This window comes from Maylandia zebra, linkage group LG4, assembly GCF_041146795.1.
Source record: "Maylandia zebra isolate NMK-2024a linkage group LG4, Mzebra_GT3a, whole genome shotgun sequence".
NCBI classification, from domain to species: Eukaryota; Metazoa; Chordata; class Actinopteri; order Cichliformes; family Cichlidae; genus Maylandia; species Maylandia zebra.
In genome coordinates, this window is record NC_135170.1 from 28,555,458 (window position 1) to 28,576,096 (window position 20,639).

The 20,639-nt window shown below is 38.7% G+C and overlaps 3 protein-coding genes across 3 annotated transcripts; 1 reads left to right on the top strand and 2 right to left on the bottom strand.

The window, feature by feature from the left end:
- The first annotated feature begins 978 nt into the window (after positions 1-978).
- mlx (MAX dimerization protein MLX) lies at positions 979-6,742 on the top strand. Its single transcript, XM_004552259.6, has 8 exons — positions 979-1,092; positions 2,022-2,061; positions 2,204-2,293; positions 3,923-4,029; positions 4,109-4,211; positions 4,641-4,740; positions 5,078-5,279; positions 5,373-6,742. Exons 1-8 carry the CDS (start codon positions 979-981, stop codon positions 5,427-5,429), a joined length of 813 nt encoding a protein of 270 aa, XP_004552316.3. The 3' UTR covers positions 5,430-6,742.
- A 108-nt stretch (positions 6,743-6,850) lies between these two features.
- psmc3ip (PSMC3 interacting protein) lies at positions 6,851-10,541 on the bottom strand. Its single transcript, XM_004552258.5, has 8 exons — positions 10,178-10,541; positions 9,713-9,813; positions 9,527-9,616; positions 9,342-9,453; positions 8,994-9,139; positions 8,154-8,207; positions 7,938-7,997; positions 6,851-7,848 (listed from the first exon to the last, which is right to left on the bottom strand). The coding sequence occupies exons 1-8, from the start codon at positions 10,194-10,196 to the stop codon at positions 7,792-7,794; spliced, it is 639 nt and encodes a 212-aa protein (XP_004552315.2). The 5' UTR covers positions 10,197-10,541; the 3' UTR covers positions 6,851-7,791.
- A 1,226-nt stretch (positions 10,542-11,767) lies between these two features.
- retreg3 (reticulophagy regulator family member 3) lies at positions 11,768-19,627 on the bottom strand. The gene is made up of 10 exons (XM_004552260.4): positions 19,513-19,627; positions 19,012-19,288; positions 17,493-17,599; positions 17,092-17,122; positions 16,846-16,972; positions 15,928-16,012; positions 15,316-15,453; positions 14,911-14,990; positions 14,121-14,253; positions 11,768-14,033 (listed from the first exon to the last, which is right to left on the bottom strand). The coding sequence occupies exons 2-10, from the start codon at positions 19,257-19,259 to the stop codon at positions 13,486-13,488; spliced, it is 1,497 nt and encodes a 498-aa protein (XP_004552317.2). The 5' UTR covers positions 19,260-19,288; positions 19,513-19,627; the 3' UTR covers positions 11,768-13,485.
- Positions 19,628-20,639: the final 1,012 nt, after the last annotated feature.

Sequence of the window (20,639 nt, forward strand, 5' to 3'; positions counted from 1 at the left end):
ACTACACAATTAAAGGAAACTTTGCAACATTTCACAAAGAAACCACCTTTTTGTACTAGATTTAGTCATTTTACTGATGTCAGCTTGACATGAGTCAAAGGTTACATTTGTTTTGGTATTTTCCCTTCATGTGGTGGTTTAATCCAGACAGGTAACGGTGGTTTCAGCATGACAAGAATTGTCAAACAACACCCCTCTGTGGGTGAAGATGACTACTGCATCTAGTGAGATCTATCCAGTGGGAATTACTTAAATTACTGAGCCTTTCGTTGGCTCAGTAATTTAAGACGTTTTTGTGATTTCTATTGAGGAAAAGAATAATAAGTTTATCACAGATGCATTTCTTCGAGAAAGTGAAAATTATTAGCTCTGATGCAACAGGATATTCATTTTCAAAGCTTTCTGAGACTCACGGGAAGGCGTGTTATCAGCTGAGTGAAAAGAAAAGATCAAAAGAGAAGATTGGAGAGGTGTTTAGACATCTGGGAAATGCTGGGGAAAAATCATCAAAAGGATAAAGCTAATCATTTACTTACAGGTGTAACGGTGGAGCACAGGTATTGAAGTAAAGTGAGTTTAAATACTTGGTGTTTTTCATGTAAAGCAACAGTAGGTACACAAGATACCTGAAGAAGAGGATTGACGCAAGTTTCAGGGGTGATTTGTGACAGGAAGATAGCTGCAAAAATGAGATAGGAAATGTTATCGCTAAAAAAAGAGATAAGCAGACCTGGAGGTGGCAGAGTTGAAGATGCTAAGATTTTCACTGGCCATGATGAACAAGATTAGAGAGCAGTTGAAAGAAAGCAGATTTATTTAAGTGTTTAAGAGACAAAGAACTGATAAAAAATATTATTTTAGTTTTCCTCTCTTACTATATACGCCTTCTGTTTGTTTGGTTTTTCTTTTCAATACAGTCTTTCTGTGACATAAACCTACATTTTATGCGGTCAGTCACTGCAGTATTACTTTCAAACCATGGGGTGGCGTTTTCAAGAACAGTTACAATTCACTACCATGGTGCACAGAAGAAGAAATTCGTCGCATTCCAAAATGACGGACTCGACAACATCTCCAGAGGACCAGTGGAAAGTGAGTAACTGCTATCAGAAACCTCTTTTTTGGTTTGAAATGACTCATGTGTTAGGCGTATGGCAGCACTGGCAAATGGCAAAAGCTGTGCTGTCTTAAAGTTGAAGCTTTAGTAAAGTGCAGGGAGTACACGGTTTGTTAGCTCCGTGGCTAACTAACGTTAGCATCCGAGGTTTTGATAACCTTAGAAAGCTGTATTGGTTAGCTAACCAATTGCCTACTTATGTAAACAAATCAGCCATTGTTCCCCCTATGGTGTATACAACATGTCTTCACCTACACACGCAAAGTTAAATAAAAGAAAAAAGGTCTGAGTAGCTGCTTGTTTCTTGCAAATCTACAGTGCAGCATCAGTGTTTGTGAAGCTCACATTACCTTGTCTGATAGGCTACTATATACTGTATATAATTAATTACCAGACCACAGAAATTGAAATTGTCTTCGTTCCACCGATTCCTTAATATGGAGTCTGTGGAAATAAAATAAATAAAATAAATAATTAAAAATAATTAACATGTGTTCAGGGCCCCCATTTTAAAAAAATATGTCTCTGAAATAAATTGGGTATAGTAATTTTACAGTACGTAAGTAAACATGTAGTAGGATCTATTGTTTAAACTTAACATATATTCATTTTTCCCCCTCCTGAGCTTTTGAGACTTTGGAAACCACAAATTAGACAGCTGTGCCCTACATCAAACAATAGTTCTGTGATGAAGGCTCTTATTTTCTACAGCTTTTTACCCACCTGTTTTCCTGAATTGGACAAATCAGGGCAATGCTCAGTGGGGGCTTAACTGGCTGGCTATTGCTCTTTTGTCAAACAAATGTAGGGCAGCACAGCGTTTTCCCTTGTCATTAGCTGCACAGCCTCTTATTTTTTTTTTTTGCCTTTTTCTGTCTTCTGCTCTCTCGTGATGGCTCGGCAGACATCCGATGGTGCTTTCAGCGATGGTGGCTTTGACAACAGTGAGTATTCAGTCAGTTCTTGTGTTGTACTTCATCACCAGTGTAATCTGATCTCTCACATGATACTGATTATAGATGTACATCAAAATATGTTTTGATTTTGTTGTGAGTTATGTTTGATCACTGCTGTCTTGTTGTCTAGGTTATATCTCTGAAGCAATCAGAAAGGGTACTGTAGTGTCCCGGGCCAACAGTATCGGCTCAACAAGTGCCTCTTCAGTGCCAAATACAGGTACTGGGTTTGAATGTTGTATATTTATGTGATAGTTTGATACTAGTAATGTAATTGTAGTGTAGGTTAATTGTTTACTTGTTTAGTTGTTGTAGCCTGAGCCAGTCAGATATTTATAAAAAAAAAGTTTCATTTTTGTTTATTTAGTGTAAAAGCGAAATACAATGAGACTTAGGCTACGTTCACACTGCAGGTCTTAATGCTCAATTCCGATTTTTTGATCAAATCCGATTTTTTTTGTCTGCTCGTTCACACTACAAATAAAATGCGACAGCAAACGCTCTCTAGTGTGAACGCTCAAAGCGGCCCGCATGCGCAAAAGAAGACGTCACACACAACGTGCTCTGTTTAGACCCAGAGCAAACTATATTGTTTGACTGATGGCCCTTAATATAAAGACTTCGGACTTCATGTTTCCCAATTTTTGCTTTAAGTTATTTTGTTATTTACATAATAATGTAAATAACCTAATAATGATCCTTATTGCTGTTTTAGAGGAGCGGTGCTTCAAAGGATAGTTGCAGATTTCTGTCAGAATCTGCAGGCTATGCAGTACAAATAAAATGTTCACGTTTCTCCAACGTTGTCTTCCCAGCAGTCTCACCGGATGGCCAGGAAGCGTTCGCGATGTCTTCTCGGGCGCTTCTCTGGCGCTGATAATTGGCGTCTGTCTTATGTCAGTGACGTAAAAGACGGATTTAATGCGACTTGACCGTTCACACAGCAGTCGCTTTCTGAAACATCGGATATGGATCGGATTCAGTACCACATACGAAAGTGACCCAGATCGGATTTGAAAATATCGGATTTGTGCCGTTCACACTGTCACACCATGATTGGATATGGGTCGCATAGGGTCAAAAAAATCGGATTTGATGCGCTTTCGCCTGCAGTGTGAACGTAGCCATAGAGACAGCTTTGCTTATATTTCTCCATGATTTGTACAAAAGGAAAAATCTCTCTTGCTTGTGATTAATAAAAAATATATATTAAGCTTAGCTCTAAAGCTTTTATTTTTATTTATTCCAGAAGTTAGAAAATGTATATGTTACATTAACAAAACAGTAAACATGGCCCTGAAATATGTCTTAAAAAAACAAAAACACAGTTTGAATAAATATAAATAAAGATCTAAAAAAATTTTGTATTGCTATTCCAGCAGTTAATTTTCACATTTATTTTACTCTATTTTGCTGTACAATGTTTTGTGACTGCTTTATACATACAATTTTCTTACTTCCCAAACACAGGGATTGCTGTGTGAGGTAGAAAATATTTCCTATATCATTCCATGTTTAATTATGGAAACATGTGTTTCGTATTTTACAATATTTTCTTAAATTCTTTGAGGGTTTTATGAGATGTTAAATAATAATTTACTTTGTAAATTAAGTGCATCACAGTAATTCATACTGATGAAAAACAATGAGGTTGCCTATATGTGTGAAATGAGTGCCAACACAGGAATGACTCCAGGGTTAATAATCTTGTACAGTTATGAATTGATTTGATCAACTTTTTAAAAATAGCTACCTCAGCATTTTGTAAGTTGGCTAACAAAAACACTGCTAATGTCATGGTTCAGATTTTTATTTTTTCATTAATGAGTATTAATCTATTCCCACATAGATGATGAAGACAGCGACTACAGGCATGAAACATATAAGGACTCGTATAAAGATCGTCGGAGACAAGCACACACACAAGCTGAGCAGAAGCGTAGAGATGCTATTAAAGTAAGGACACACATCTTGAAAGTTGGAGATTTGCTTTAACTTTTTTCAGTAGTTACTAGTTGCTCTCTTTTAACATTAGAAAGGATATGATGACCTCCAGTCAATCGTTCCAACCTGCCAGCAGCAGTCTGAATTTGCGGTGGGAGCACAGAAGATCAGCAAGGCTACTATTCTGCAAAAAAGTAAGATGTGGTCAAACATAACCTTTGTTAACATTTGAACAAACTTGGACTGCCTCTGCTGAGTAACCTTGACTTCAGATTTAGTTTGAGATAATCTATATATTAATTAATACATCTGACATCTTGATAAGAAAAGAGCACAAAACAATAGTACTGAACTTGTTTTGTATGGTGCTAGCTTTCATTTAGTTACATCTCACTTGGCCACATTTAACAATAAAAAGAGACGATAGACTAAGTTCAAGGAAGAACAGATATTTCCTGTCTTGCAGGGGCTCCTTTACCCAACAAAAGGGGAAGTAACAGTACCAACACCCTCAGTATAAAGGTTAACTTTCAACAGTGTACCTAAAACTTGTGTATAAGGCAAAAATCCCCAACTGACGATTTCTTGGTTGTTGTTGTGTTGTTTTTTTGGGTTTTTTTTAGCAATTGACTACATCCATTTCCTTCACAAAGAAAAGAAGAAGCAAGAGGAGGAAGTTTCTGTCCTAAGAAAAGAAGTGATGGCGCTTAAGATTATGAAAACGTGAGTGGTTTAAAATTCATAAGCCAAACTGCTTTTTCCACATTGTGTACTTCACAGGTCTTCTTTTTTTTGGCGATCTGAGACTTCCCTAAATCCTCTCAACATACCTGCACTGTGTGCAAGTCGCATCTTTTCTCCATCCAGACCGATGAAAAGACAGATTGTAAAAAGAATGCTGGTCTGGGGGCAAAGAAAGAAAACTTTGGAGTAGGGAATGCATTGATGTGTGCTTTTATCCATGTTCTCAAAAGAATGACTCAAATTCATTGTTTATGAAATTATATTAACCCCCCCCCCCCCCCCTTTTTTTTTTTTTTTTTTTTAAATGTTTTAATAGGAACTATGAGCACATAGTGAAGGCTCACCAGAACAACCCACAGCAGGGAGAGGATCAGGTGTCGGACCAGGTCAAGTTCAACATCTTTCAGAGCATCATGGACTCCCTGTTTCAATCTTTCAGCAACTCTGTTTCAGTGAGCAGCTTCCAAGAACTTTCGGCCTGTGTTTTCAGTTGGATTGAGGAACACTGCAAGCCACAGGTAAGGAGTATGTTTAAAAAACCCATGAGAACTTTATTATTTTGTGTATGTTGAGGTATTTATAGTTTGTTTTCTGCTTATGTTCTTTCCTAGACACTGCGGGAGTTTGTTGTTGGAGTGCTGCGGCAGCTCAACGGTCAGCTTTACTGACTGCACTTGGCCTCTAGTTAACTCCCAAAAATGGACTTTTTGAGCTTACTCTGGCCTCTAAGAGTAAAAAAATGTTGATCAGCCTCAAGCTATGCCACAGTATTTACTCACTTTGACTCATCAGTGACTCCCTGGCTGCAATTTGATTACCTCATCACACGTGGCAGAGGTGAAAGGTGGCATTGGAATGAGCAGATATAAGTTTAATGCAAATCACTTTAAGCTTTGAAATGTACATACATGTTTAACTGAGTGTATTTCAGGATATTCTGATTGTTATTTGATTTGGGAATCCAGCAGTACAGAAGTCACTGAAAGTGCAGTTTTCAATGTGTCAGGCAGGCAAAATATTGTGTTTAACTAATGGTAATCACCATCTGCAGTAGCCATAGTTGCCCACACTGAGATAAAAAACATGAGGGGAGATTAGATCTTAATAGCGAGAACTCTTCTTACAGATTGAGTGAACTGATGGTAAAGTTTATGGTGCATTTTAAAATAATCAACAAAGAGAAAAGAGGGGAAGGGAACTCATGAGCCAACACGTTCCCCTCTGTCACATCAAGCATGACTTTGTAGCTTAATGCTGAACCAAAGGAGCTGTTTCAGCTTCAGTGGACGAACACTGAGCCACTCCTCAGCTGTAGCAGATAATGGAAACTACTGCAGAGTAACAATCATTGCTAAGCGTGTTATCAGGAAAATGCTATATGAGGTCTCAACAATTTATCACTGAGATTTGGCTTGTAATCCGACACATTTTGAGATGTACATAAATGGAGCTGTGACAAGCTGATAAAGTGCTGAAATGTCAAATTATTGTATGTATAAATTTAAATGTCTTTACAGTGTGCCATTTAAAATTTTATAGTTGTCGTATTTCAATTCAATTTGGCTTCAATGGCAGGAAATGTAATGAGTATTCTCTCTCATAATTGAGCTACATCACACTATGAAGCAATGTGTGTGGTGATCTTTCTGCAACTTTCAGATTTTCCTTTAATCAAAAAGCTTAAAATTTCAGCTTCAGTTGGTCCAAATCCAGCAGAATGAATATTGTTTACTTTTGTTATCAGTGGTTCTCAGTGGCTAAGATGCAGTTCATGCCATGTTGTGTATCAGCCAGAACCTGCTTTTTTTTTTTTTCTCACCAAAAACTGTCCCTTTGAACTGCAGCAGCAAAGTTCATGCTGTGTGTTGAGATTTACAGCTGCTGTGTGCTGAATTATGAGTGAATTTCAAGTAGGTGACAGCTCATTTTAATGAAGGTTTTTTTGTTGTTTCTATAAACATCCTTTCCTGTGTTAGCTGTATTCATGGAAATGTTTTTGTTTTTGTAACTGGCTTAAGTTGTTTCAAGTGTATTAATAATTCTATTATACAAGCCATGTACACTCAGTGGCCACTTTTAGTTACACCCCCCCCCCCCCCCCCCCCTGTAAAATCCAGTCTGAAATCTGAGCCTTAAATTCTGCTTTATAACATTTTTTTCTTTCTTTAAATGTACACCAGCAGATGGGTGTCATCTATGCATTAATGTACAGCTCTGTTAGTGTTGTAGTTTGCTGTGGTGTTGAATGTTGACGTTTTTAATTGACAATCCAAGGAGGTTGAATATTTAAAATAGGTTTTAAATCTGTACCTCTGAGAGAACACTGTGTATTTGATTGTATTTAATTTCATAGGTTTGCCTAATAAAGTGGCCACTGAGGGGTTTTTTTGTCATCCAAATTATGTGGAAATGGAGCATCTGTGCATAACAATAACAGGAAAAATCATAAAGCTAGGCAGTGGTTCCCAACTATGCAGCTAATGCAACTTATTTTATTTATGCTTCACAAGAATTAAACTAAAACAATTGTGGCGCTTCAGCATCAGAATTTATGGTCTTGACCATTTAATAAGCAGAAAACAGTGCAACTGTAATTCAAAAACATAGATATATACATTATACATTTTAATTTATGCTTTCAGAAAATAAAAGCAAGATGGAGTTGAACAAGAACAGATTTTAAACATTTAAATAAAGCCTTGACATTTTCACTGGAAAGCTCAGGATTGGTTAAATCTGTTTAAAAGGGAAAATTTAAACCAGCGTTGCCTTTGAGGTGAAGAGCATGACTGTGTTGTCAATTGATGTGAAAGTCTTGAGAGTTTCACAAGCAACAAAGCAGTTTTTTATAAAAACATACTTTCAGTTATGAACTTTTTTTCAATTAAAGCATTTATTAAAGTTGAACTATCTATTCAAAAAAAAAAAAAAGGGGCCATAAATAAAGTATTCTCTGGGCTTCAGATTGCTTTCCTGTGTAATCCATTTGCTTAGATTAGTGGCAAGGTGACTGTAAAAGAACTTTCTTGTTCAAGTATTTGGAGGAACTACTTTACAGTCCTCATCAGTCTCCACTCCAACTTCTTCCTGTGAGGAAGCAGAATATTGCAGGTAATAGCAAGAACTTTATTTTATTCTTAAAAAAGATTTTTTTTTTTTTAGTGTCTTAAACTCACCAGGAACTCCTTTTTGCTCTTTGGATAACCCTCGAGGATTGCATTTGTCATGTCTGAAGCCTAACACAAACAAGGTGCCAAACACTTTAATAACATATCCATATGCAGTTTCACTCACACTGATGAAAGGGATTGTACGGCATTTTTTAAATACATGGCATGCAATACGAAACATGAGCTACGAATACAAAAAGGAACTTAAGTGAAAAAGATTACCAGTCTCTTCCTCTTTTTCCACTCTTTAACGTAGAGATCTCGTTCTTTATAAACCTGCAAATTAAAAATAATAATATATATAAGCAGCTGGATAGCGTAGTGGTAAGGTTACACACCTTTGGAGCAGGAGTGGCAAGTTCGATACCCAACATCCACGTTGCAGGTCCAACGTTCGGAAGAAGGGACTGCTCTCACAGTTAGAGATTGATGAGGTACAAAAAAATGCTATGGCAAGGGGGAGCCAGTACAACAGGTTGGGGGGGAGATATCATTATCACCCCCACCAGAGATTGGGTACCAAGCCCCAAGTGCGCCAGAAGAAGGATTGTTGAGTGCAAGAGATCATGGCAAGCTGGATCCTCCGTTACCAAGACTACGTGAAGTACCCCGAGAGGCTTTACTAGATGATGTGAATGCAGCACTATGCCGCCACCATTACCGAGACTAACAAGCTGATCTACAGTGAAATGAGATGTTAAACAGCCACATGGGAGCAGTACCCTACTCTGTAGGAAAAAAACCCCAGCCCCATCCAAGGTCAACAACAGTATATGCACAGTTGACTCATGAATCATTAAGATTTTTATGACACTGTGGAAGACAGAGGACAACTGAAGGCTGTAGACCATGGTACTCAAACAGGGAGAAGGGACAGCGAGATGGGGATTCATTGGCAAATGGGTGCGATGACATAGCCTAGTTCCATAATTAAAATTTTACTGAAACGTGTGAATATGACAAATATGGAAAAAAAAAAAAAAGTCGGTAAGGGGGAAATACTTTTTCACAGCATTTATAAATAAGAGAGGCCATGGGACAGATCCCTGGTGGATTCCTCACCTTGTCCTTCTCCTCTGGCGTGATGTGATTTGAGGCCGACTTTATCTTCTCCAGTCGGGCTCTGTACCCAGAACACTCTGCTTTTAGCTCCTGGATCTCTGACACCATTTCCTCTGTTGTAAGGGAGCTGTTTAGCTCCTTCAGTTCTGTCATCACAGATTTCACACAAATTTACAGAACATCCCCTTTCAAACATATGCAGTAGAACAAAAACAACACGTGTAGAGAAAAGAGAAGTGGGGACAAGCCTCATCGTAAACCGTTTACTGTATCAAACAGCCACATCTTGTGGCTTAACAGTGCGCAAAATCTGAGAAGATAGTGTCAGTGATTAGCAGAAAATGTCACCTGCATCCAGCTGCCTGCAGCTCTGGGTAAGGGATTGCACCTCTTCACTGAGCTCTGAGGTCTGATGGTCTATTGCCTTCAGGTCTGCATCGTTCACATCTTTGAACTGAGCCTGTGGGACAGATTGAGTTATTCCGGTTACTTATAAATTATATGTGCATAATATTCCAGACAAACAGACTAACCTGGTCAGCAAAATAAATCTTTTGCTTGCCATATATTTTCTCCTTTATCTTGCCTTCCAGGGCCAGCAGCTCCATGGCTTTGACCACTGCCTGTTGGAAGAAATGTGTAAAAACCACTTAGTTGTAGGCTATGAAAAACAGGTTAATTTTAGGCATCTAATTGTCTCATTGAAGTGTTAAACTCGCCGTTTTTCCCAGACCATGTTGCTTTTGTAAATTAGAGAAGACATCCTGAGCGCTATAGGGCCGGTTCTTCTCATTTAGGTAGGCAAGGATGACGCCCGCCCCTGTGAATGACAGCAGGACAAGTTTAACGTTTATCTAAACTTATCATAACATTACACTTAACTTATACTAGAAGTAGATTTTCATGATTATGTTAATATCTAATAGTGTAATATCGCTGGCCACAATCATCATCCTAATCTATTTTAATATAAATATGATTCCCCTCCTTAAAACAAGTATATCGTTTGGAAAAGTGGAAGAAGAATTAAAAACACGGAGCTCGTCTCAGCTAACGCTAGCTTGTAGCCGTTTGGCTAAACGTTTCCTTTTATCTGTGACTTTTAACAATCGTCGTTCGCTCAGTGCAAGCGACTGACAAGCCATCTAACTTGTTATAGCCTAGAATATAAACTTTTTACCTACCGTTATCTTTTTTACTCATTTCCAACTACTCCACTTTAGCTTTCCAGATCCGAGTTTCGCGCAAAACGTACGTCACGGAAAAGATCGTTCATGCTAAAAGATGCAACACACCAGCACAAAATCCGTCTTCTGCCTTCGCGTTTGAGCGCCCCTCTGTTAATTCTGCCCCAAAAGTTATTAAGTATGACAGGTTTAAAGTATCTCAATGGTTCTTTTACTTAAATTATTTTATGTTTAGTAGAACTTTATCTCCTTCTTCATTCCATGTCGTTAGCGATATCCCGAAAAAAAGTAGAGTGACACCTCTTTTTATTTGGCTGTTCTCAGAAGCAGTCAATTCAGTCCAAAACCTAACCTGTTCCCGGACGCAAATATTTATTCAGCTAATCACATGGTACCAACTCATACATGAAGACATGTGGACATGGTCGAGATGACCTGCTGACGTTCAAACAAAGCATCACAATGAGGGAAAAAAGGAGATTTGGATGACTTTGAACGTGGCATGGTTGTTGGTCTGAGAATCTTAGACACTGCTGACCTACTGGAATTTTCCCTCACAACCATATTTTCGGGTTTACTGAGAATGATCAGAAAAGAGTTGCTGCAATTCTCTGGGTGAAAATGTCTCAATGTCAGAGGAGAATGACCAGGGTGCAATAAACAAGATATACAGAAGAGCATCTCTAAATGTTGAACTTTGAAGAAAGATGGGCTACAGAAGAAAATCTTACTGGGTATCTCATCAAATTAAAAGGTTAGAAAAACGTTGCCTGGTCTGGTGGGTCTCAATTTGTGCTGTAACATTCAGATGGTAGGATCAGAATTTGATCTAAACATTAAAACAAATGTTGGTGCTGGTGGTGATATCATGTGTGGCATATTTTCTAGGCACAGTTTGGGCTGCTTAACCCTAGAACACTATCGCAATAAATAGTAACACAATCACTACTGCCAGGTGATATTTACCCATTATATAATAAGATCAACAAAAAGTATGTCATCAAAATATATCAAAATATCACAACATGACAAACTAGTGTGGTCTTCTTTTATTTTCAACTGTGCCATGTCTAACAAAATGAAAACAAACGTGTCACGGGGGGACCCTAAAATAATGCTCCAAAACAGAAAAATTAGGAATTGAAGAACAAAAAAAATTCCTAAACAAAAACATAATGACACTGAAAAGCTGGTCTTTGGTCCACCCTTTCCTGGGACATTTGAGACTTCCCCTGCTGAGCATTGTTTAAATGCCACAGCCAACCTGTGTATTGTTAGTGACTATGTCTATCACCTTATGACCACAATGGCAATGAGTCAACTGTACTTTAAATGGCCAACAGGACACCTTTGACATGTGACCAAATGTGACACAAAATGTTTTTATTATCCAAAGACTGCTTTAGAGAAATCAAATTCCCTTGCAGCTCTTTGAAGTCCACAGCTATGATGATCCATCTAAAACGGAATAAAACACAAATGTCAAATTAGGCCGTGACTGGTTTTCTAGTTGTTCCAGAGCTTTTCGGTATTAAATGAAGTACATCTGAATTGCCTTAAGAGCACCTTTGATAAACAGAGAGACAGTTAATTGCAAACATTTTATTTAATATGATTTGCACATCAAAACATATCAAAACCAGTTACACAGAAGGAAATGCACTACTATGCACATTACATTACAAACAGCCTACAAATCCCTCATGATGAGGACTTCTCATAGAACAGCCTACAGAAACATTCTTGTTAACTGATATGGTCAAACCAAGTCCAACTAATTTAGTAACATTTATTTTCTGCAATTTCCCATCAGTTTACATTGTTCTATTTAAATTCTGAATCCAGCAGATTTTTTTCTATACTGTGCTAAAATTGCAGCTACGATTTTCTTCTCAAAATAACACAATTGAAAACAGTGATGTTTTTTCCCTCTATTAAACAACCAGCATTTTAACTTTTCATATGTGCATTTCAGTAAATCTCACTTGTGGCTCATGGAAATTTCAAGTGCCATTTCCACTCTAAAACACTATACAGACATGGTTTGTCCATGTATAGGAAATCAGGCCGACCAGCAAAAGCCACTATAAAATAACACTTAAAAAAAGATATGAGGTTAACTTCCTATCCAAACTTGATGTAAACAAGGTCGCCTATTAAGATTGTAAAAGAGCCTTGAGAATATAATTTTCTCTTTAAAAAAAAAAAAAAAAAAAAGAAGGTCAGTTTGAAGGTCAACCAGATAGAATACAAGAGTGGTAAGACATAAAGAGACTATTTTAAATTTTTTCTTTAAAAAGCAAAACAAAAACAAACAAAAAACTGAATCGCAAACAAACCCGAGGGCTCATTCCAGGTATTTAACATGCACACAAGGTAATTGAGCCATTTTAAAGGGCAGGAAAATGGAAAAATAAAATAAAATCAGAAATTACTCACACGCGAAAAAGAAGCATGTTCTGATGTGAGGAACAAATTCATTAACACAAATGTAACAGAGCTACTTTGGGCCACATAAGACTATTGTGACAAAATAAACTTTGAATGCGTTCCTGTTAGTCAAGAGAAAAGGAAAATAGAAAATGTTGAACTTTATCCAGATATCATTCACCTTCATTGAAGAACATAATCACTGACTAAATATGCAACTGCTGTCAAGTGTTTAAATTGTCTAAATGATTCTCTAAATGAATTCGATGGTGCACCATCAAATTAATCCTCTTCCATCAGATCGTGTTAAAGACAGCCGAGTATCAACATGAACATGAGCTACTACTTATTGAAGGGCTGATACATCCAAATACTGCAATGCCTAAATAAGCTTTTATATAAAAGGCTGTTGCACAATATCAGTACTAAAACATGGCTCAGCTCAACCAAGAGGAATGTCACATTTGGTCCTGTGTTAATAGCCCTGTATGTCTAGACCTCGGTGTAGAAAAGATCTGATGGCCTCTGGCTTTCATTTGAAGTCAACAAGTACTTGTACCTTGTAACTGAGTGGTGTGTAAAGTTACAAGACTGCAAAAAGGCTCAATAATGCTGGTATATTTAATGTTTGAATGTGTTTTATGTATGTTATTGTGTTACCTATTGCTCAGCCTACGAAGTAAAAGTTTTCTGGATGATCACATTTTCAAACTACAGCAAAGAGAGTCTGAAAAGATAGAAAATATGAAATACTTCACAGTGATAAACTGATGCTAATCAGGAGCAGGGGTGCTGGAACCTAAAACCATCTCCCACACACATTCTCATACTTTATCAACACACATTCAAGCTGTGCACACACAGACACACACACCTTACTGTGGTTTACCAAGCAGGCTAGACAAAAAGTTAGACCCCTGGCTCTCTCCCCGTCTAGAACCTGCACCTTCACTGAAGGGATCCATCTGGTTTAGTTCAGACTGATCCAGCATCTCAAAGTCTTCTCCATCCAAGTCTGTGTCTAGCTCAGAGCTGGACTGCTTGCGATAGCTTCGGTGGGCCCCGGCCCTGGGGGGACCTTCTCTGCGTTGGGCAGCAGGAAGCCGTGGTTGCAGTGCCCCGGCTATTGCTGCCTGGATCATGTTGCTGGCAATGACTCCAGCCAAGTCTCCAGTGATATTAGAGGCAGGTGGCAGGCTGCTAAGAGAAAGTTCAGCATCTAGATCCTCTTGGTCTGAGTCAAGATGAGATTCCACATCCAGCACTGAAGCCCGGTGACTAGCTAGCCCAGACAGACCCAGGCTAGGCAGTCCAATGCTCGTGTCATCATCATCATCCATCAGAGTGGCATCAGGGTTTATGGAGGGGAAGTCTGGGAGGTCCTGGGCAAAGGATTCTTCAGCATCACTATGCCTGTCAAAATCTGGCCGGAATACAGACAGGGAGAAGATCAGAAGCATGAACTAACCAGGAAATCGAGGTAAGAAGTCCGTCTTTTTGGCATACATACCCTCAGAGCCTTCAGTCAGTGGGGTCTGGCCACGTGACAGGTTAAATGTTCCATTGTCAGTATAAGAAACCTCAGCATCAGAATGCTCGGAGTCGGTCAGTGCAAGCTCCTTCGCAACAACAGCATCATCAAACTAGGAGACAAAATGAAATGGTTTAGGCTGTGCTGTGGTGCATTTTTTTAAGATGGCAGTCAAGCTGGTAACTCCGACTCTGACATAAACAGAGAAACATTCTTAGTTTGACTCTCTGCTTGTTTCTCATCCTTTTACCGTCTGCAGGCTTTGCCACAAACACACATTAACACAAAAATAAACAGGTACATTTTGTGACGTTCCTAACCACAACAGGAAATGGTGCTGACGTGCTGCTGTAGCTAACAGTGTGCTGAAAAAGCAATAGGTGCAGTGAATGTTTCATCTTTCGTTTCATTTTATAACCTTGTAACCAACACTGTTGACTAACAACAACTCATGTTCACTAAAAGAGAAAAAAAAAAAAACCTGGACAGACTTTAAATTTTAATTTATAGAATTGTAAAGACTAAGATTTTTTTCACAAATTCACATTACTCATTATGAACACTTTAAATATAAAAGTTTACTTCTGCTTTAGGAAGCATTTTGTGTATGTTGACATAATTACTAGATCACAATATGAACAAAAACAAAAACTATATTTGAAGACAAATTTCAGGAATGATGTCCCCGACTTTAAACAATAGAAAGGCAGGCATAGTGAGTAACAGTTTGATTAAAATATTAAGAGCTTTAGAAGTGCAACAGCCTTACTGTTGGGCAAAAAGCGGCCAACTCCTCCTCACTGTCACTGGCTTCACCCGAGGCTTCACCATGTAGAGGTCTTCGTAGGACTGCAGAGTGGAGTGACCAAGACAACAAATAATTACTGAGTCCAGCTTATTTTAACTGTAGTAGTTAAATACACAGTGTGCAGGACAACCAGTTTTAGAAATGGTTTGTAAAATTAGAACTGATTAACAGATTAATCAACAAACAAAGAAAAAAAAACCACTTTACATCACTATCTCTACTCTGATATTTGCACTTTGGTCTCATTTACTGGAGTGGAAATTGTCTTAACAACAGTTTCATCTCAAACGAATAAATTTACATAAAATCCAGTTAGCTGCCAATTCTAGTAAAAATATACACGATACAATTTGGTTTACAACTTACACTGATTGTCAATGGGCTTTAACATCATGTATCCACGAACGCTGAAGTCCAGCCGCTGCAGGACTGGCTCCAGCTTGATGCCAAGATGCTGGAAAAGCTTGTGATAGGCTGCCAGAGGAGTCAGGAGAGTAGCTAACACTAGAGGAGGGGCAGAGAGAATACTAGTTAAGATAGAGAAGAGGGACATTTCTATTAAAGTGCTGTATTTCACTACAGAAAGATAGCCTGTTGACTTTTTTTTGTGATAAAGAAAAACTGAGGGACAGGGAATAGAGGTTTAATATGTAGAGTACAAGCTGATGTTTGGATTGTTTCAGACGTCAGATGTCCTCCTTGCCCAGCTTTGCAGCCTACTGGTTGAAGGTTAGGAGATTAGCTTGGTCTCTGTCTGACCTCCTTAGCTTTCTGCCTGGCTCTTTCACTCCTGCCTGGTCTGCCTCATCCACATTTTAATCACCTCACAGATCAGGCCCCGGTACTGAGCCCCCACAGATCTGGTTTCCCCACCCATGCACTTTTAATTAGACTAGTCAGGCAGAGTTTCTTTGCCAACATAGTTCTGTGAAGAGGCGTGGGTTTTTAATTAGAACTGGATAAACTGCTCGGACTCACAAGCAGAGTAGGAGAGCACTAATCCAGGAATGTAGCGTCCAATGATAGCCAAACAGCTGAACACTCCACAGGTCACGATGCAAAACTGTCACAGAAGAGCCGGAAAAACAAAAACAAACAAAAAACAAGCAAACAAACAAAAAACACACACACACACACAGAAAATAGTCAACAACACCATATCGTGTTGCCCATGGTGCACTTATCCACAGCTACAGTCACACTAGGGAAAACAGGAGACCGTATCACGACCAAAAGTATTCCAACCCCGTGCAATGAACATGTGGAATCTCTTCGAAATGGTAACTTTAAAGATGGCGAGCAGGACAATGACAAATCACAGTCAGTTGCAGTCTTTAAAGTGACAATGATAAAACAGCAATAACTGTGATTTAACTGGACAAAGATAGCTGCTCAGTAACTGATATTATACAGGAATATAACAAGAAAACAAGCAGCTGACTAGAACGATCTATTGCAAAGATAATCGTCACATGTAAGTTGTGTCCATCGTTACAGACCGACTCCAACTGTTTGTGTTTACAAATTAGACAACAATTTTCTTCAAGCCTCTGCCAAACTGTCTGAGCGACTCCAATAAGTCCAACTTGGACTGTGACTGGGTGTTGCCTCCCAACAGGTCGCCTTGTGATTAAAAAATGGTCTCCCAAAGGTTGATGGTTGAATGTTCAAAGGTTGCATGCTCAACCACAAGTTGCTCGCCCAATGTGAAAAAAATTCTGCGCAATCATTGGTCAACCGCCTATTTTTCCTCTAGTGTGACCGAGTTAATAAACCAGTGAAGGAAAAAAAATTAGAAAAGGATAATAGGTAAATCAAACAGGGATAACTTAAAAATCATACAATAGGTGTTGTGATACAGAATGAAGTCATTGTGTTATTGTGTGTAGCTCTCACTGTGCCAGGATTTTGACGCTTGTACTGCACAATACTGGATTTCACAACCACTCCACTGACCCAGGCCTCAGCAATATGGTGGCACAATTCAGGCACACTGAGGGTGCCAGGATGCACCAGACCCCAGCTAGACAGGGACACAATCATTTAACTCCTTACTGCTTAATCAACTCCTTATCATTAAACTAATGCTGCAATATGAGAATAAAAAAAACAACAAAAAAAACAACAACAGTGGCTACAAACCTCTCATTTTCTGATTCATCCAGCTTTCTGACTGTAAAGGGAGAGAACATTCATCACTTTAAGAAACATTAAATATCACTGTGTAACATTATGTATACATTATTTAGACATTTGCTTGGCTTTCATCTACAGTGTCTTCGAGATTTTAAAAACCACTGCCAAAGATGAACCGTTTCATGACTAATACAGATCACTTTCAAAGTCCAGAGTACAAGGCTGCTGACTGATGTCACATTTATTCTAGGAACAAAAGTACATTTGCTACAGCCACAGTACATTAGGGATTGAATTGGCTGCATTTTGCACAATCTATGACATTCCAGAAGCGGAAAAAAAGGAAAATGCAGAATATGATGTATTCTCTTAAATATACAAATATACATTGAGACAAAATTTAGCACCTCTAATCTCTGGCCAGATCTTATTTCTCCAGGTATCTAGACAGACGAGTACAACCATGCCAGATGCCGACAGGAATATCAGGCGCAGTGAGGTCAGAGCGAAGAACCTGGCAGGGGATAAACCACAGAAAACACATGAACACAGTGCATCTATTTCTTGCTTTCATAGGCATAAACAATCACAGAGCAATGTAATTAAAAAGTTAATGCAAAATTAATTAAACCGCAAGACAGTCTGAGCAAATTCCATTTATTATTGTCAAAGTCAGAATAAGAAAGAAAGCCCACCCTCTGGTGTCTTACACAAATGTATTTTAAACAAGAAGGTTGGCAGTAAGTAGAGTATTTGACCATTTCTTTTAACTCCACACACTACTGTAATATCAATTATATCAATAAACATTTAGATGATATTAATCCAACAGACTAACAGATGTTCATATTGTAAAAAATGTGGTCTAACTATACATAAGGTTTCAGGGTTTTTTCCATCTTTCTGTCTTGCACACAACCCTAACTAAATCCCAACTGCTGCTCCATTTTCAGATCACAAGACTCCAAAATGTAATGGGAACAACAATGCTGCAGGATTCTGCCAATCACCGGTTAGAGATTAACCTAACAAAGAATTTGCTGGCAGAACAAGGGGTGTCAGTATTTGGGTTAATGCTGTAATTAGAAGTGACAGTAACAAAAGCAATGTGAAAATGTTTATGGAAAGTTGGGTCACTGAAAAATGAGAACACAACAAGTGCTCAGCACTGAAAATGCAGCTCGTGGTTTCACGAGTTTGTCATCCGCCACCTGTATGTTGAAAATCAGGACAACCCTGTCCTACTGTGAGAGCGGCTGCCCTTGTTAATGTCTAACTTTCAGTCACTTTGGGGTTACGGCTGCATCACTCTGGGCTGAAAATGGCCTGCACCATTATGTGTGTGCAGAAGCAAAGATAAAGCAGATGCAGTGTAAACGTTCTGAAACGCTTGGTGGTCTAATCAAATTCAGGCTGAACGCCAGAACTCTGCAAACATGCCCACCAGTCAGGCTTTCTTTCCATGTGTCAGGTCAATGATCCTTCCTGTACATCTAGCAATACCCAGGTCAACTAAGTAAGCCAAAATTTGGCCCAGTGAAACACTCAAACATACTTACATATTCATATAGTGAAACAACTTCCCCTCTTATCCCCATGACACTAACTGTAGATTTGACCTTTACAGGCTCACTGGTAAAATTGGTAGAGATAATCCACAGCATTACACAGATTTCAAGATTAAAAGCAACAGTTTGGAGCATTAAAGTTGAGTGAAAAGTCCCTGCAGAGTGTGCATAAAAATAGTACCGCCACTCAGCCAGCTGCTTTATCTTGAACTGACAGGCAAAAGATTTGCATTGTGTATAAGAACCATCTGCTTCCAGTCACGCTGTCTTGCCTCTTGGTGTTGTCTGGATGTCGGCAACTGTAACACAGAGACACTGAGGAAACATAACTCACAAACTAACACAAGCTAAAACTTACCAGAACACAACGTTGATCACAATGTAGAGAAGGACACAATGAAAGGGTTTTTCCCAGACCAGGACAGACTGCAGGTAGGTCAGGACAGGCTCATAGGGCCCCAGCCTGGACTGGAGAGCAGCTTTGACAGCTCGTACTTGGCCATCTCTTTCGCTAGAGCATGAACGACTTCGAAGGCAGATATCAGCGCTCTGATTAGCAGAGCAATCCCCCACGTCTGCCCCTTGCATTGTTCCAGTGTGAGTCATCTCAGCGTCCTACTCCTGACAAAGTAAGCCTGTAAAATAAAGATTTAAGCTAAGTGGAACCATGTAAACAGCTTCATAAGGAGCGCCACAGCGCCGCTCCACTAACATTTATGCTAACGGATTTTTAAGCTAAAAGCAAATGACGCCAGCCAAACCACTTTATTATGGTCTAACAACACACATTTGACTATATTAAAATAAAATATTTTATCAAAGCAAATGGATAAACGTTTCAAAAGCAGCTAACACTTACTATTTTGTCATTTTTTTTGCAGAAATGCGGCGCTCGATTCGGAGAACTTACAATATGGCGTCACCTGTTTTTCTGAGCCGTCAGCGGCCCAATCACAATACACTTTGGCCCTGCGTCATGAGGCATTCAGGTGCAGTAGGAACATCTTTGCTTATTTTGAAGCACTTCGTCGGCAAAGTTGAAAATGAAAGCGCTATTGCGACTGTAATTTTCCACACCAAAAACCTAACCCATTTTCGATTAAGCTGTCCACAACCACCCACTTCTTCCCTCTTTATTCATCATGATTTTAAGCCTATTAAAAATATCATCTCGTACAATTCATTACTTACGACCTATTAATGAAAACGGCTTGTTATGAAAAGAACTTTACTTCCCTGTCTAAATTATCTAAATTTAACTGTATACCTGTTTATTTAGCTACTGTAATTTATCTCATAGACAGTGGGCTTACAGTTGAGCATTTTAAAATGTGTCTACACTGTCCCCTTGTGGTCACATTCTATAATGACATTGATGAATACAAACAAGGGGAACACTATTATTATTATTATTATTATTATTATTATTATTATTATTATTATTATTATTATTATATAATGTTTATAATGAAAGGATGTGCAGCAGGTTAGACTGATTACAGATGGAAGCTGTACTAAAGAGTGTGCTGAGTACATTGAAGAGCTAATGAATAACGAAAATAACAGAGGGGAGAGATGGAGGACAGTTAGTGAATCAGGAAGGGCAGAGGATTAGTAAGGAGGAAGTAGCTATGAAGAGAATGAAGGGGATGAAGAGTGGAGAGGCAGTTGGCCAAGATTACATAAGTGTGGAGGTATGGAGATGTCTATGAGAGTGGAATTTTTTAACCATATTGTTTAACACAATCTTGGAGAATGGAGAATCTGAGGAATGGAGAAGTGTGTTGGTATACATTTTCAAGAACAAGGGATAATATTCAAAGCTCTACTTGGGCGAAAAGCTGATAAGCCATACAATGAAGCTATGGGAAAGAGAAATTGAATAAAGGTGATGATCAGGAAGCTGCAGTCTGGCTTAAAAATGAGAAAGAACAATACAGATGCGATGTTTGCTTTCAGAGTCTTGATTGAAAAGCATATAGACGG